At 41.1% G+C, this 14,891-nt stretch overlaps 1 protein-coding gene across 2 annotated transcripts in view; it reads left to right on the top strand.

Annotated features, from left to right (window-relative positions):
- MOCS3 (molybdenum cofactor synthesis 3) overlaps window positions 1-2,088 on the top strand; it is a 47,078-nt gene extending 44,990 nt beyond the window's left edge. For both annotated transcript variants that reach the window (XM_069954412.1, XM_069954413.1), the window contains exon 13: window positions 1,460-2,088. In XM_069954412.1, the coding sequence (XP_069810513.1) occupies window positions 1,460-1,617 (158 nt within the window). In that variant the 3' untranslated portion in view covers window positions 1,618-2,088. The remainder of the gene's footprint in view (window positions 1-1,459) is intronic.
- The last annotated feature ends 12,803 nt before the right edge of the window (window positions 2,089-14,891 follow it).

The following is a 14,891-nucleotide window of genomic DNA, read 5'->3' on the forward strand; positions in this document are numbered from 1 at the left end:
AAGCATTTTAAATTACATTGATTAGAGTTATACAAATTTAGGTACATATTGAAACCCACTGTGACTGTCAGTGGAGATACAGATAAGTGACTGGGCGGAGAACAGCTAGTAGTGAGCCAAGACAGAGAGACTTCAGCTGCATCTTTATGGGGTAAAGGCCCAGATAGGCTATGTTTGAACTATAATCCAGAAAAAACCTCCACGCAGCAGAGGTATCTCAGCCACTCTAGCTCTAGAGCCTCACAGCAGCCTTAGATTTGCAGGATTTACAGAGAGTAGGGGTGCCTTTACGCAGAGAGATTTATCTGAAAGATTTTTAAAGCCAAACCCAGGAATGGATTTTAAAAGAGGAAAAATTCTCTGTTTATAGTCTGTTCCTGGCTTTGGCTTTAAAAATCTGTCATATAAGGGCTCATTCACACAGAGCAAAAGTAGCTGAATTTCTGCGCTGAATCAGCGCTGAAATTTCAGCCGTTAAAATAGGTCCAGGGATAATTTCCATTGTGTTGAATGCAAGTTCTGCTCTGCAGTTCACACTGTGGAATTTTAGCGCTGAACGTTCCGCAGCTAATCCGCTTTCCGCCAGAAGAATGAACATGTTCATTCTTCCGCTAGCGGAAGCCTATACAAATCAATGGGGCTCTGATTTTCTGTTTCAGCGTGGAATACGCGCGTATTCAGCATGTAATACAAGCTGATTACAAGCGGAAATTACGCGCTGAATCAGCGTGGAAATGGGGGGAAAAAGGGTGGGGAAATCCCAAGACAATCCAAAGGAGGTGATACCAGGGGCCCACAAGAAAGAAATGACAATGTCAGCATGCACACAGCATATGACCACTGCAAAAGTTTCCCAAAAAAAAACATACATACATACATACCTCTGAAATTAGTGCATCTCCATTAATTGCAAAGCGGTGATGTTTTGCCATTTCTGGTCAGCTTCTCTCTGCTCAGCTCCTTCTCCTCTGCCAGCTCTGAGGTGATCTGTTCTAGAAAATTTAGGTACCATATAGTCTAGTCTCCAAAGTCTGCAAAATTGGTGTTGGCACCTCCCTCTATTATTATTCACCGAACATTTGCTGAATTTCATCGCTGAATGCATGCGGAATCAGCGCGGATTCCTCGAGTATTCCGCCCTGAAATACGCAGGGATTCCGCTTACATTCTGCTTACATTCTGCTCGGAATTCAGTGTCAGTTGATTTCAGGCGGAAATATTTCCTCGCGTAATCCGCCCCTTTTGCTCTGTGTGAACGTAGCCTGAATCTCTCTGTGTAAAGGCATCCTAAATTTGGCGTGGGGCTGGATGCAGGAATTAAGCAAAGACAAATACGTAAGTCTTAATAAATTTCTTCCATAGAGTTCACATTTGCTACTAATGCTAGAAGAGATAATGTGCTATTTTGCGCTTTTGTCTTAATGAAAAAAAGTAATACTTGTTTTTTTATGTATTTTAGTGATTGTTATATGCAAGCTTGGAAATGATTCGCAAAAAGCAGTGAAGATACTACAGGAATTTTCAAACAGAGGAACATCTAAATTTACAGCTAAAGACATTAAAGGGGGGTTGATGGCTTGGTCTAAAAAGATTGATCCAACTTTTCCACAATATTAAAGGTTCATTCTTTGTATTCTTTGTTGCAGTTACAGAATGTATGTATACTGTATTAATAAAACATTCTGCTGAGACTTAAGGGTTCCCATTGTCAAGATTACAGGGTATCCTAGCAGCCAGAACCCCTGCATTCTTTTAGTTATGCAATATCCTTGAGACACATGAAGAAAGAATTACATGATTAGTAATGAAAAAATCGCAGGCCCAGGGGGACTGGCATGCGTGGATACATTCAGGACTTAGATAATTATAGATATAAAGTGATAGTCCAGAAAAGGAAGGAAGCTCATGGACAATGACATACTTATAATAGCACATGAACTGTGTGAGGCCCAGGAGGACAAGAAGGAAGAGAAGAAGAAAATATGCATATAAAGGCAAATAATCATGAACAATGGAAAATAATGTATATTATAACATAGTCGAGAGACCAAATAAGGATACAACATAAATTAATAAAAATAAAGTTTGAATACATTGCTTTGTAATATTTTGTGTACTTTGTAATATAACTTACATATTAAACATTACACACTTATGCATTAAAGGGATATTTCCCCCAAAATTATTCTTGCATTAATACGTTGCCCACCCATAGCTTTCCATCTTTCCAATATCAATTTATTATGGATTATTCACAGTTTTGCTGTTATCTAGTTGCATTCACCCCCACTAAACGCATAGAATCATCAAATCTCAGTCCATTCCAACACCGCTCCTTTCTCCTGGCCCCCACCCTCTGTGTTGGGATCATATGTCTTCCGTATCTTCAATAGGCTGGGTTAACGATTCTAACCCTGCCCACTGAAGTGAGGGAGGACACTGAGACAGTGACAGCTGCTGTTCACTGTTTCCTTCCTGACACTGTGCCCCCCGCCCCTGAGCTCACCTGCGGCCCCCAAAACTGTGCCCCACCTCGGCACATCCCCCTGTGCTAAACCGCGACGAGAGTTGATGTGGCTTAGCAGAGTTGCAGTGACGTAGCACATAGCCTCAACTCTGCATTGTCACTACCTCAACTCTGCTATGTCACTACCTCAACTCAACCCTGCTATGCCACTGCCTCAATTCTGCTATACTGCTGCCTCACTCAGCATAGTTGAGGAAGTGGCATAGCAGAGTTGAGGTAGTGACATTGCAAAGTTGTGGCAGTGACAGCAGAGTTGAGGTAGTGATATAGCAATATCACTGCCTCAACTCTGCATTGTCACAACCTCAACTCAACTCTGCTATGTCACTGCCTCAACTCAACTCTGCTATGTCACTACCTCACCTTAACTCTGCTATATCTTGTGGATATCAGCTCTGCTACATCATGGACCAATCAAGCATAAGCATTGCATGATGGGAGATTTAGTCTTCTGGCCAGTTTTCTTAGATATAGATCGCCATAACTTGTAACTATGGAACGGCAGAAGCTACAAAGGAGGGAGAAAACTCAAAATACTCAGGGGGACTTGTTGAATAATACCAGCTAGGTTTGGAAGCATTTTTTTTTAGCTCTTGGGTGAATACCTCATTAAAATAAATGTAGTGTTTTTTCTTTATATATAGACTTCCCTTCAGTGTCAACAGTAAGGGTTGTCATGGGCCCCTCTGCTGCCACCAGCATTCATTTCTAGAAGTTCAGGGCTTTCTAAGAACAGAGCCCTGCTCTAATACCCGGACTGGCCATCTGGCACAAGACTGTGCTTGTAATCCAAATCCACTCTTAAACCAAAGAAAATTTTCCTATAAGAAATCATTGAAATACAGACAATTGGTTCCACACTCCAAAAATAATCATTTCCTGATCGTCCTTGGCAGCACACGAATGTGTTAAAGAGTCACTGTCGTAATTTTTTTTTTTTTTTTTTGCAGAAATCAATAGTCCAAGCGATTTTAAGAAACTTTGTAATTGGGTTTATAGCAAAATATGCCATTATCTGCATGTAAAAAGCCTTTTCCCAGGTCACCCCTCCTCTCTTTTCTGTCATCCACTCCTCAGAATCAGGAAATCTCGACAGTTTTTTCATCAGTCGGATCTGTCTGGTCTATGAAGCGATGTGAATGTAACTTAACTCTTTGTTGTCCTGTTTTGCTGCTTTTACTTTCTCTCTCCATAGGAAAACCATGAAGACAGGGGGGAGAGCTTCAAACTGCTTTTTCATAATAAAAATTCATTTTCAGCTAATAAACTCAATTACAAAGTTTCTTAAAATCGCCTGGACTATTGATTTCTGCAATAAAAATTTTAACGACAGTGACACTTTAACCCTTTGAGGACCAGGCCCAAAATGACCCAGTGGACCGCGCAAATTTTGATCTTTGCGCTTTCGTTTTTCCATCCTCCCCTTCTAAGAGATCTAGCATTTTCAGTTTTTTATCTACAAGGCCATGTAATGGCTTATTTGTTACAGGAATAGTTGTACTTTGTAATGGCGTCTTTCATTTTACCATAACATGTATGATGGAATTCCAAATATATTATTTATGAAGATATAAATAGGTGAAATCGTAAAAAAGAATGCAATATGGTAACGTTTGTTCGGTTCCTGTGTCTACGTAATGCACTATATGGTAAAAGCAACATGATACTATTACTCTATAGATCAGTCCGAACACAACCATATGCAGGTTTACACAGATTTTCTAATGTTATATATTTTTTTTTAATGAAATCCTTTTTTTTGGCAATTAAATATTAATAAAATGGGCCTATTGTGACACTTATAACGGTTTTAGTTTTTTTTACCTACGGGGCTGTATGGGGTGTAATTTTTTCCGTCATGATCTCTAGTTTTTAATAATACCATATTTGTGAAGATCGGACGTTTTGATCACTTTTTATTATTTTTTTTATATATATAGTGTAACATAAAATCGGTAATCCGCGCACTTTTTCCCCTCTTTTTCGTGTGACGCTTGTTATAGTTTAATAGATCGGACAATTACGCACGCTACGGTATATTATATGTTTATTTATTTTTATATGTTTTATTTATATAATGGGAAATGGGGGGTGATTTAACCCTTAGACGACCTAGGGCGTATAGTTACGCCATGGAAGTCTGTCCCCAGACGACCTAGGGCGTAACTGTACGCCCTGGGTGTTTCTCCGGCTATGAAGCGTGCTCCGTAGCGGAGCGCGCTTCATTGCAGGTGGGGGGCGGCTGCAACCAGCAGCCGGGACCTCACCGGTAATGACACGTGTCATTAACTCCTTAAACGCCGCGATCGCGACCGCGGCGTTTAAGTGTAAGTGACAGGGGGAGTCCCCTGTCACTTACCGATCGGGACCCCTGCAGTGCGATCGGTAAAACGGACTGCCGGGGGTCTCTTACCTGCCTCCCTGCGGTCCGATCGGGATCTGCTGCACTAAGCCTGCACAGGCAGGCTCAATGAGCAGATCACCGATAACACTGATCAATGCTATGCCTATGGCATAGCATTCATCAGTGTAGAAATCAAAGTACTGGATGTAAAAGTCCCCCAAAGGGACTTCAAATGTGTAAAAAAAAAAAAAAGTTAAAAACACTAACACACTACCCCAAAACCCCTCCCCCAATAAAAGTTGAAATCACCCCCCTTTCCCATTATATTAATAAAACATATAAAAATAAATAAATAGATAAACATATAATATACCGTAGCGTGCGTAATTGTCCAATCTATTAAAATATAACAAGCGTCATTGCGAACGGTAAACGGCGTACACGAAAAGAGGGAAAAAAGTGCGCGGATTACCGATTTTATGTTACATTATATATATAAAAAAAAATAATAAAAAGTGATCAAAACGTCCGATCTTCACAAATATGGTATTAATAAAAACTAGAGATCATGGCGGAAAAAATGACACCCCATACAGCCCCGTAGGTGAAAAAATAAAAACGTTATAAGCGTCACAATAGGCCCATTTTATTTATAATTAATTGCCAACAAAAGGATTTCATTTAAAAAAAATATATAACATTAGAGAATCTGCGTAAACCTGTATGCGGTTGTGTTCGGGCTGACCTATAGAATAATTGTATAATGTCGCTTTTACCATATAGTGCATTACGTAGACACAGGAACCCCCCAAACGTTACCATATTGCATTCTTTTTTTACGATTTCACCAATTTATATCTTCATAAATAATATATTTGGAATTCCATCATACATGTTATGGTAAAATGAATGACGCCATTACAAAGTACAACTATTCCTGTAAAAAACAAGCTCTTACATGGCTTGTAGATAGAAAACTGAAAGTGCTAGCTCTTAGAAGGGGAGGAGGGAAAAACGAAAACACTAAGATCATAATTTGCGCAGTCCACTGGGTCATTTTGGGCCTGGTCCTCAAAGGGTTAAACTTTTATTGGGGGAGGGGTTTTGGGGTTGTGTGTTGGTGTTTTTAACTTTTTTTTTTTATACATTTTAAGTCCCTTTGGGGGACTTCTACATACAATACTTTTATTTTAGACACTGATGATTGCTATGCCACAGGCATAGCATTGATCAGTGTTATCGGCGATCTGCTCATTGAGTGTGCAGGCTCAGTGCAGCAGATCGCTGATCGGATGGCACGGAGGCAGGTGAGAGACCTCCGGCGGTCCGTTTTACCGTGACTGCGTGTGACTGCGGGGGTCCCGATCGGTAAGTGACAGGGGACTCCCCCTGTAACTTACACTTAAACGCTGCGGCCACGGCGTTTAAGGGGCTAATGACACGCGACAGCGCGAATGCTGCAGCGTGTCATTACCGGTGAGGTCCCGGCTGCTGATTGCAGCCAGCCCCCACCTGCTATGAAGCGCGCTCCGCTCCGGAGCGCGCTTTATAGCTCAGGACGTATCGATACGTCCAGGGTCGTCTGGGGACAGACTTCCAGGACGTACCGGTACATCCTAGGTCGCCTAGGGGTTAAAGGATTCCTGCTGACCCCGTACAGAAGAATTAATCTAGCAATACAAACAGAGTAAAGATTAATGATTTGCACCTGGTAAGGATCCATAAGGTAGCCAAGGAACACACAGACCATTGTATTTGTTTTTCTTCTGTCCGGTCAGAAGGTGTAAGAAAATCGTGCCTGCCTCTATAACACAAGTTCCTGGTCCCTGGGGCTTTAAAACTGAACGGCTGTATACCTGGGTGAACTGGGCCCCTCGGCCGTATGCCATGCTTATGACTTGCCACCTCTATCTCACAAAGAAAAAACGCAAAGTGCTGCTGTTTACATAATGTATGCACCTCTATCTCACAGCCTGCATGGTATAGTGCTTGCACTATCCTCACTTAGGTGAGTTATGAATCAGACCAGTATGTTATGTGCTGTTTCTGTATTGTGGTTCCTCCTTGTGTCCTCTGTTGCAGCACACGCCGATCAACCTGCTTGTAATGGCGGCTGCTACATTCTTCTGGCTCCAGGCACAATATGCCCTCATCCAAGATGGCGCCCGGAGATTTGGTCCTCCTGAGCATGTGCCCGCGGCCTCCAGAAGTCGCGAGGATGCAGGCGCCGACGTTCGCAGGCTTTTGCACATAAAAAGCCGGTCAGAGCATGCAGGGACCGCGCTCAGCCTGGGCAACAGATCCCTTAGCTATTTAGAGATATTGTGTGTCTCCTGGGGTACCCTGATCTTGTGTGTGTTTCTGGCTGCCACTGATGATTTCTTAATCTGTCTTAAAGAATGTCTGAATCAAAAGGAAGGCTAAGCATAACACCTGTGCTAGATGTGATTAACCCTTACCAGACTCCTGGGGACATTCTGTGTGCTCCATATGCAGTTCTGCCACAGCTCAGAAGCAAATGAACCCAAATGAATTTCTACAGTGGTTCAAAGGCGAACTAACAGAAACCTTCCAAGAGGTTAAACGTAAACAGGCAGCACCTGCTCCATCCTCCTTCTCTGCCTCTGAAGTTAATTTGGTGTCTGGCAGCAGCTCAGCTGATGACTCAGACCTGGATGCTACTGAAAATATTTTCTTATTTCAAAAAGACTCTGTACCAAAGCTTTTCGCTGCAGTGAAGCAAACCCTTAAATCTGACAAAGATGTGGCTCACATGCCCAAGAAGGAAAAGTTATTTTATTTACCATCAAATTAAAATAAAATGTTTCCTTCACATGCCCTGATCAATGACTGGTTTAAAAAACCTTGGTCCAAGCCAGAAAAATCTGACTTTCTGTCTAAGTTCAAGACTTACATATAGGCTTGATCCAGAGACTACTGAGGACTGGTCTATTTCACCTAAAGTGGATTTACCTGCTGCACAACTGTCTAAGAAATCAGTATTTCCATCTGAGGACTCATCTCTTCTCAGTGATCAAATGGAGAGAAAAGCGGACTCTCTATGTAAGAAAACTTACTGTGCAGTAGCATCCTCCTCCAGGTTTAAAGGGGTAGTGCGGTGTTTAAAAATTATTCACTAAATAACACACATTACAAAGTTATACAACTTTGTAATGGGTGTTATGTAAGTGAATGGTCCCCTTCCCCGTGTCCCCCCACCCCCGGAAGTGAGGTGCAGTATACTCACCAGATTACTGTCGACCCCGGGCGCCATCTTGGGTCAAAAGACCATCCCTCATGACGGCCCCCCTCTGCCGCATCATCAGCTGCTCAGCCGTGATTTGCTGAGCACAGTTATGCTCAGCCAATCGCAGCTGATGAAGCGGCAGAGGGGAGCCGGCATGAGGGACGGCTGGAGCGGTCCGGCCCGCCTCCCGAATATGACGTCGTTCGACCCAAGATAGCAGCTGGGGTTGACAGTAATCTGATGAGTATACTGCACCACACTTCCAGGGGTGGGGGGACATGGGGAAGGGGTCCATTCACTTACATAACACACGTTACAAAGTTGTATAACTTTGTAATGTGTGTTATTTAGTGAATAATTTTTAAACACTGCACTACCCCTTTAATATGACATCTATTCCTGTAGCGAGGTCTCTAGCGAGGTCTCTCCATCTATGGTTACGCCAGCTCCAGCATGACATCGAAGACGGGGTTCCTAGAGAAGACTTGCTAGACAACATGTCAATGATGAAGTCTGATGCAGATTTTCTATGTGACAGTCCATTGGATAGCCTTAAGTTTTCTTCAAAAGCTATGGCTTTATCCAACTCGGCCAGGCGAGCCCTATGGATGAAGCAGTGGAGTGGTGATGTTCTCTCAGAGAACCATTTCATCTCACTTCTCTTTGAGCCATCCTCATTGTTCGGCACACAGATGGATGATATCCTGAACAAAATAAATAGAGGCAAAGGGGCTTTTTTCTGTAGAAAAAGAAACCCTTCAAATCGTATAAAAATTGTTTTCAAGGTTCCCCTAAAAGGCAGCCCAATTTTCGTTCCCCTAGAGGAAGAGGACAGTTTAAGAGCAACAAGTGGCAGTCCGGATCCAGCAGTAAAAAGAAGTTTGACTCCAAGGAAGACCGTGCATGACGCCAGTCTACAACCTTCTCCTGTGGGGGCAAGGCTCCTAAACTTTGCAGACACTTAGTCACTAATATCCTCAGATGCCTGGGTGGTTTCCACCGTAACAAGAGGTTATTCTCTGGAACTCAGAGAACGTTCACCAGACAGGTTCATCCTGAACAAGGGGAAAAGTCAAGTGATTCATCAACTTCTACTGGAATTCATCAGCAAAAATGCACTAGAAAAAGTTCAAGAGGAAGAAAAGTATACAAGAGTCTGTTCACCCATCTTTCCAGTTTCCAAAGCAGGAGGAGGTTGGAGATTGGTAATCGATCTAACTTACCTGAATCAGTTCTTCATCAAGAAGAAATTCAAAATGGAAACGATCCAGTCTGCTGTCCTCAAGGGGACCTTATGACTACAATAGATCTGCAGGACATACCTGCATGTCCCAATTCTGAAGAGTCACAGAAAATTTCTCCGGTTGCGTTTCTTCATCAGTGAAAAATGAAACATTTACTATTCACGTGCCTGCCATTCGGCATAATTTCTGCATCACAAGTGTTCACGAAGATAGCCGTCAAGCTTACAGCCCATCTCAGAATGCAAGGGGTCTGTGACACTCCATATCTAGACGATTGGCTAGATATCTCCCATCAGAAGAACTTTTACTTCATCATCTGGAGATAACAATGAAAACCCTGGAGAAACATGGTTTCCTTGTGAATGTCAAGAAATCCCATCTAATTCGAACCACAAAGATTACTTACCTTGGCTTCATCATCGATACTCTGGAGATGCGTTTGTTCCTTACTCCGGACAGAGTATCAAAAAGCAACAATGCTGTGTCTTCCCTGTTATTAAAAAAACAGTGTTCCATTTGTTTTGCCATGAAGGGTTCTAGGAATGATGACTTCCTCAATAGATGCGGTGCAGTGGGCAAAGTCCCACATCGGGATTCTTCAGGATGAAATCCTCAAACACTGGAAAAGATCCCCAATGTATCTGTAATGTCTGATGCCTGTAACATCCAATCAAGCAAACCTCAAATGGTGGCTTACTCCATCACGTCTTCTTCGGGGCAAGAGTCTGATAACTCCTTCAGTCATAGTCCTCACCACGGATGCCTTTAGCTTAGGCTGGGGTGTCCATGTGGGATCACTCTGGCTCCAGAGAAAGTGGTAACCATTGGAGAAGCGCCTTTACTCCAACATGAAGGAATTGAAAGCTATCAGAATGGATCTTCTACATTTCAGCCACAAAGCAGTCCAGATACAGTCAGACAATCTGACTTCCGTTTTTTATCTGAACAAGCAGGGAGCGACACGGAGTCTTCCACTGCAGAAAGAGTGCGGCCGGTTAATGAAGTGGGCAGAAGCCAACCTATTGAGCATCTCAGCAGTCCACATCAAGGGTTGTCTAAACACCAAAGCTGACTGGCTGAGCAGGGAGAAAGTTCATCCTGGAGAATGGGAGTTGAACACTTTGATCTTCAATCAAAGATGGGGACAACCAGAAATAGATGTCATGGCCACTCGCATCAACACAAAGCTACAGAACTTCTGCTCCCTATCTCGGGCAGATCAGCCCTTAGCAGTGGACGGCCTTTCAATCTCCTGGTTTAGTGTTTTCATTAAATTTTAAAGAATTTTTTAACAAAGTATAAAGACAGTAAGGTAAATGCAGGTGGTTGATTTCCAAAAACACACTGGAAACAACATGTTTCCAGAAAAATATATCAATATACACATAGAAAAACTCACACATAACAAGAAAATAACTGCTAACAAACTAACAGAAAATAAAAAGAAAGAAAATAGAGCAAATGATCTCTGATCAAGATCAGGGTAAGATTAAGATTAAACATTAACAGATCTGTGTGGAATGTGTAAGATTCAAAATTTTTGTATCTATAAGGTATTAATTAAACTATTTGAAGTAGTATAAATGAGAGGGGAATGAAACAGTCAAGGACTATATCATATTACTAATGGAGGTGATAGCGTAGTGTTAAATTGTGTTTCATAAAAATTCCTCCAAAGATCCCAATTTTTATAAAATTTTGTAAAGGAGTTAGAACCAATTGCTATGTATTCTTCGTAGGAGTAGCACAATTTCAAACTATTTTTAACTTCCTCTATAGAAGGACATGTGGTAGTTCTCCAGTATCTAGTGAGAACTAATTTAGCTATAACTAGTAGTTTACACGTTATAATTCTCTCATTTATTGGTATAGACAAAATATCTATCATAAGCAATGCTAGTTGAGGGTCATAAGACACATTTCGTTTGACAATTTTTGATAGGAGTTCAAATACATCTCTCCAGAATTTACCAATAATTGGGCAATAGGTAGGTAAAGTAGGTAAGACAGGTTACCTATACATTTACAGTTTCTCCAACAAAGAGAATGGTTAGGGTACATTTTGCTTATTTTCACAGGGGTATAATACCAATACAGCCATGTCTTGGTAATGGCTTCAACATGAATAACACTTTTCAAACATTTTAATGAGAAAGATATTGCATCAGTCCATTGTTGGGGAGTAATAAGTATGTTTAGTTAATTTTCCCATGTAGAAAATGGTTTAACATTTTGGAATTCCATATAGTTATCCATTAAATTGTATATAGGCCTTAGGCCTGTCGATTTGTTCTTAATGTAGGTAAATAGTGATGGACAGCACATGATGGGTTCAAAGTTATGGTTTTCCAAAAAATTTTTGATACGTAAGTATGTAAATATTTCTTTGTCCCTCAAATAAAATCTATCTTTTAGTGTGACAAAATCGATGATTTGAAAATTGGAAAGGATTTTATCTACTGTGTCAATACCATTCTCTGACTAGGAACATAGGTCAAGATCTTGAATAGCATAACTTAATATATTAATTTTAATATGAGAGAGGATACACACATTAATGCCATCTGGAATGCACATAAAGCATACATTAGGGGAGAATTTATTAAATTAGGCAGTAAGGCCAAGAAAGCCAAAAACAAAGAAATGGATGATATCTTGAAAGAAATACATAATACAGAAACACTAAATAAAAAGAAACCCTCTGCCTTACTTAGAGATAAAATTAAAACCTTAAGAGACCAATTAAACATACTTCTTTTTGCAGAATATGAGAACAAATATAGGAAAATAGGCGCTAGCTATTATAACTACAACAACAAATCAAGCAAACTTTTGGCCTATAGATTCAAACAACAACACAAAAAGAGTAAAATTCCCTTCCTTTGGAATAAAGATAAATCTGGGAAAGTATTTGCCCCACAAGACATAGCTAAAGAGTTTATGGAATATTACAGAAATCTATACAATTTGGGGAACGACCCTAATATTATACAACCTACCATAACCTCCATCAATGAGTTCCTAAACAAAATTTCCCTACCTAAGATTTCCCAAGAACAATTAGATATTCTAAATCTCCCTATTTTGGCATTAGAAATAAAAGAAGCTATCTCCTCCTTACCTTTAACCCCTTCAAGACTAAGCCTATTTGGAGATTGGTTGAATCCTTTGGAGATTTGGCAAAAGAAAAACCCCATGTGGCATTCAGACGTAGTGCTAGTCTAAAGGATATACTGGTCCATAGTAGATTTACCTCTACAGACAATAGGAAAAAGATGTGGCTGAAGAATGACCTCAAGGGTAATTACCAGTGTGGTTCATGCAACTGGTGCAAATACATCCAAAAAGGTACGAGGATAAGACTTAATGGCACGGAGATACCTGTAAAGGAATTAATTTGTTGTAAAACATGTTCAGTGGTGTATGCGATTTTTTGTTCTTGTGGACGGTTCAAACTAAAAGGCCTTTATGTACACGGTTCAGGGAACATATATACTCGCTAAGATCGGGAAAGGGAGCGCCTCGTTTCATTGAGCATATGAGGAATACACATAATGGGGACCCCACAGTATTGAAAGTAGCTGGAATAGAAAGGGTGTATAATGAAAGTGGCCAAGATACGCATAGATCGCTCTTAAGAGCGGAATTGAAATGGATCATAAAAACGAATGCGGAGGGCCCGGGAGGTCTTAACGAGCGTGTAGATAGGGGATTCCTTATTTAAATGAGAAAGCGCTAAGTTTGTATTGTTTTTAACTTTCACTTTTTTATATGTTTTTTATGGATTCACATGTGTGCATACGTCACTGATTGTTAGCGCTATTTGAATAGCGTGGTGACGTATGGAAAGTAGGAGGTCCGTAGAAGCGCTACAGAGCGTGAAACAGGCTTGTCACCACTCCATTCACAAGGCGTCTGCTCAAGTTTTTGTCCGCACTATGTCCGCTTGCTAAATAAAGATAAGAGTTTATGAAGACTTCTTGGGTGAGTGCAACTTCTTTTCTCTACACATGATGGATTTATGATGGACTATTTTTATGGTTAGCACCCCCATGTCTTGGCTAGTTAAGCCGATCTCCACTAGGTGATCCCACACGTGTGTTTCCCACCGGTAGTGCCGCCCGCATCTCTTTGTTTTATTGTTAGTCTGGACTTGTGTTTCTGGGGCAGAGCACACAGGCATTTATTACTGGGAACTAAACGGCTTTTATGGATACCACTGAGAATATGGTGGAGACGGCATTAGCCGAAGTAAGCTTGGACAATACACTATGTGCTGGGCGAGCAGACGCCAGTGAGTTTTTCACAGCATGTGATCAGAGTGATCCATTACAACTTATGAGCGCTAAACAATTGGAATTCAAGACATTGAATTTGGCTGAAAAAGAAACACGCTTGTTTTGGACTATCCATTCATTAAAATCATATGTGGATTGTAACAGAGTGCCTCGGGGCTTAAGATGTTATAAGGACGCTTCCCAATTCACGGAAGACCCGGTTTTCATGCAGGAGTGGACTCAGTTACATTTAGACCACTCTATGAAAATATTGAAACTGGTGACTCTCAGAAATGAGAAAGAGTATGCCCTAATTACCAGTGAACTTTTAAGAGCTAAAACAGAATTAAGAACAAGAATGACGGAAGAACAATATAAACAATTCACCACAAAAATGGAAAAGAAACTGACTATGTTGCAAATTACAATAAAAGAACAAAAAAGAGATAAATTTTTACGCGATAAAACTGATTATGAAAGTAACAAAATCTTTGAAAGAAAGAAGAATACTAACACCAATAAAAACCAGCACAGGAGGAATAAATCCCGTAATCGCCCCCAAAGCGACTTTTGGACTACCGACTCGGACTCTAGTATCTCCGATCAAGGGGCACCATCGGAGACGAGGAGAACGTCGATTGTACCTGATGATGGACGTGCAGCGACCCCTTTAGACGCAAGATGAGACGGGGAGGAAAGAGAAGAAAGAAGAACTATTCCAGGAGGAGCAAGAGGGGGAGGGAAGAGAAAGAGTGTCTCCTGGAGACACTAAGAGACACTAACGAGCAAGAGGGCATTAATATCTTTAACCTCACAGATATCGTATTGGATGAGCCCACAAAAGCTGTACTTTCACGAGGTCTTAATTTTTGTTTCCCTGAGCCTTTTGATTTTACAGATTTTGAGAAGGACCTGTTTGCAGCCATCCGTAAATTAAATCTTAAAGGGGTATTCCAGGTTATTTTGATATTAATTCTACTGATTTCTCTTGTAATATAATTAATATATCTCATTGGTTTCTATAATAAATTTTGTCTCTTTCTCTCTATTTTTATGTAAGTCACGTGTTTCTGTGACGTCACCGAACCGGAAGTGTGGGGACTTCCCCGACTCGGCCGGCCTCTTGGTGTTTATGTAGTTAGAAAGCTAGCAGAGCTTTACAAACGGCCTCCCTGCGCACGGGAGGTCACATGACACCCTGTTCCCGGGTGGCCTGTCAGTGTGAAGGAGGTCGCATCCACCTCCTGTATAA

The sequence above is a fragment of the Dendropsophus ebraccatus genome, chromosome 15 (assembly GCF_027789765.1).
Source record: "Dendropsophus ebraccatus isolate aDenEbr1 chromosome 15, aDenEbr1.pat, whole genome shotgun sequence".
Classification (NCBI taxonomy): domain Eukaryota; kingdom Metazoa; phylum Chordata; class Amphibia; order Anura; family Hylidae; genus Dendropsophus; species Dendropsophus ebraccatus.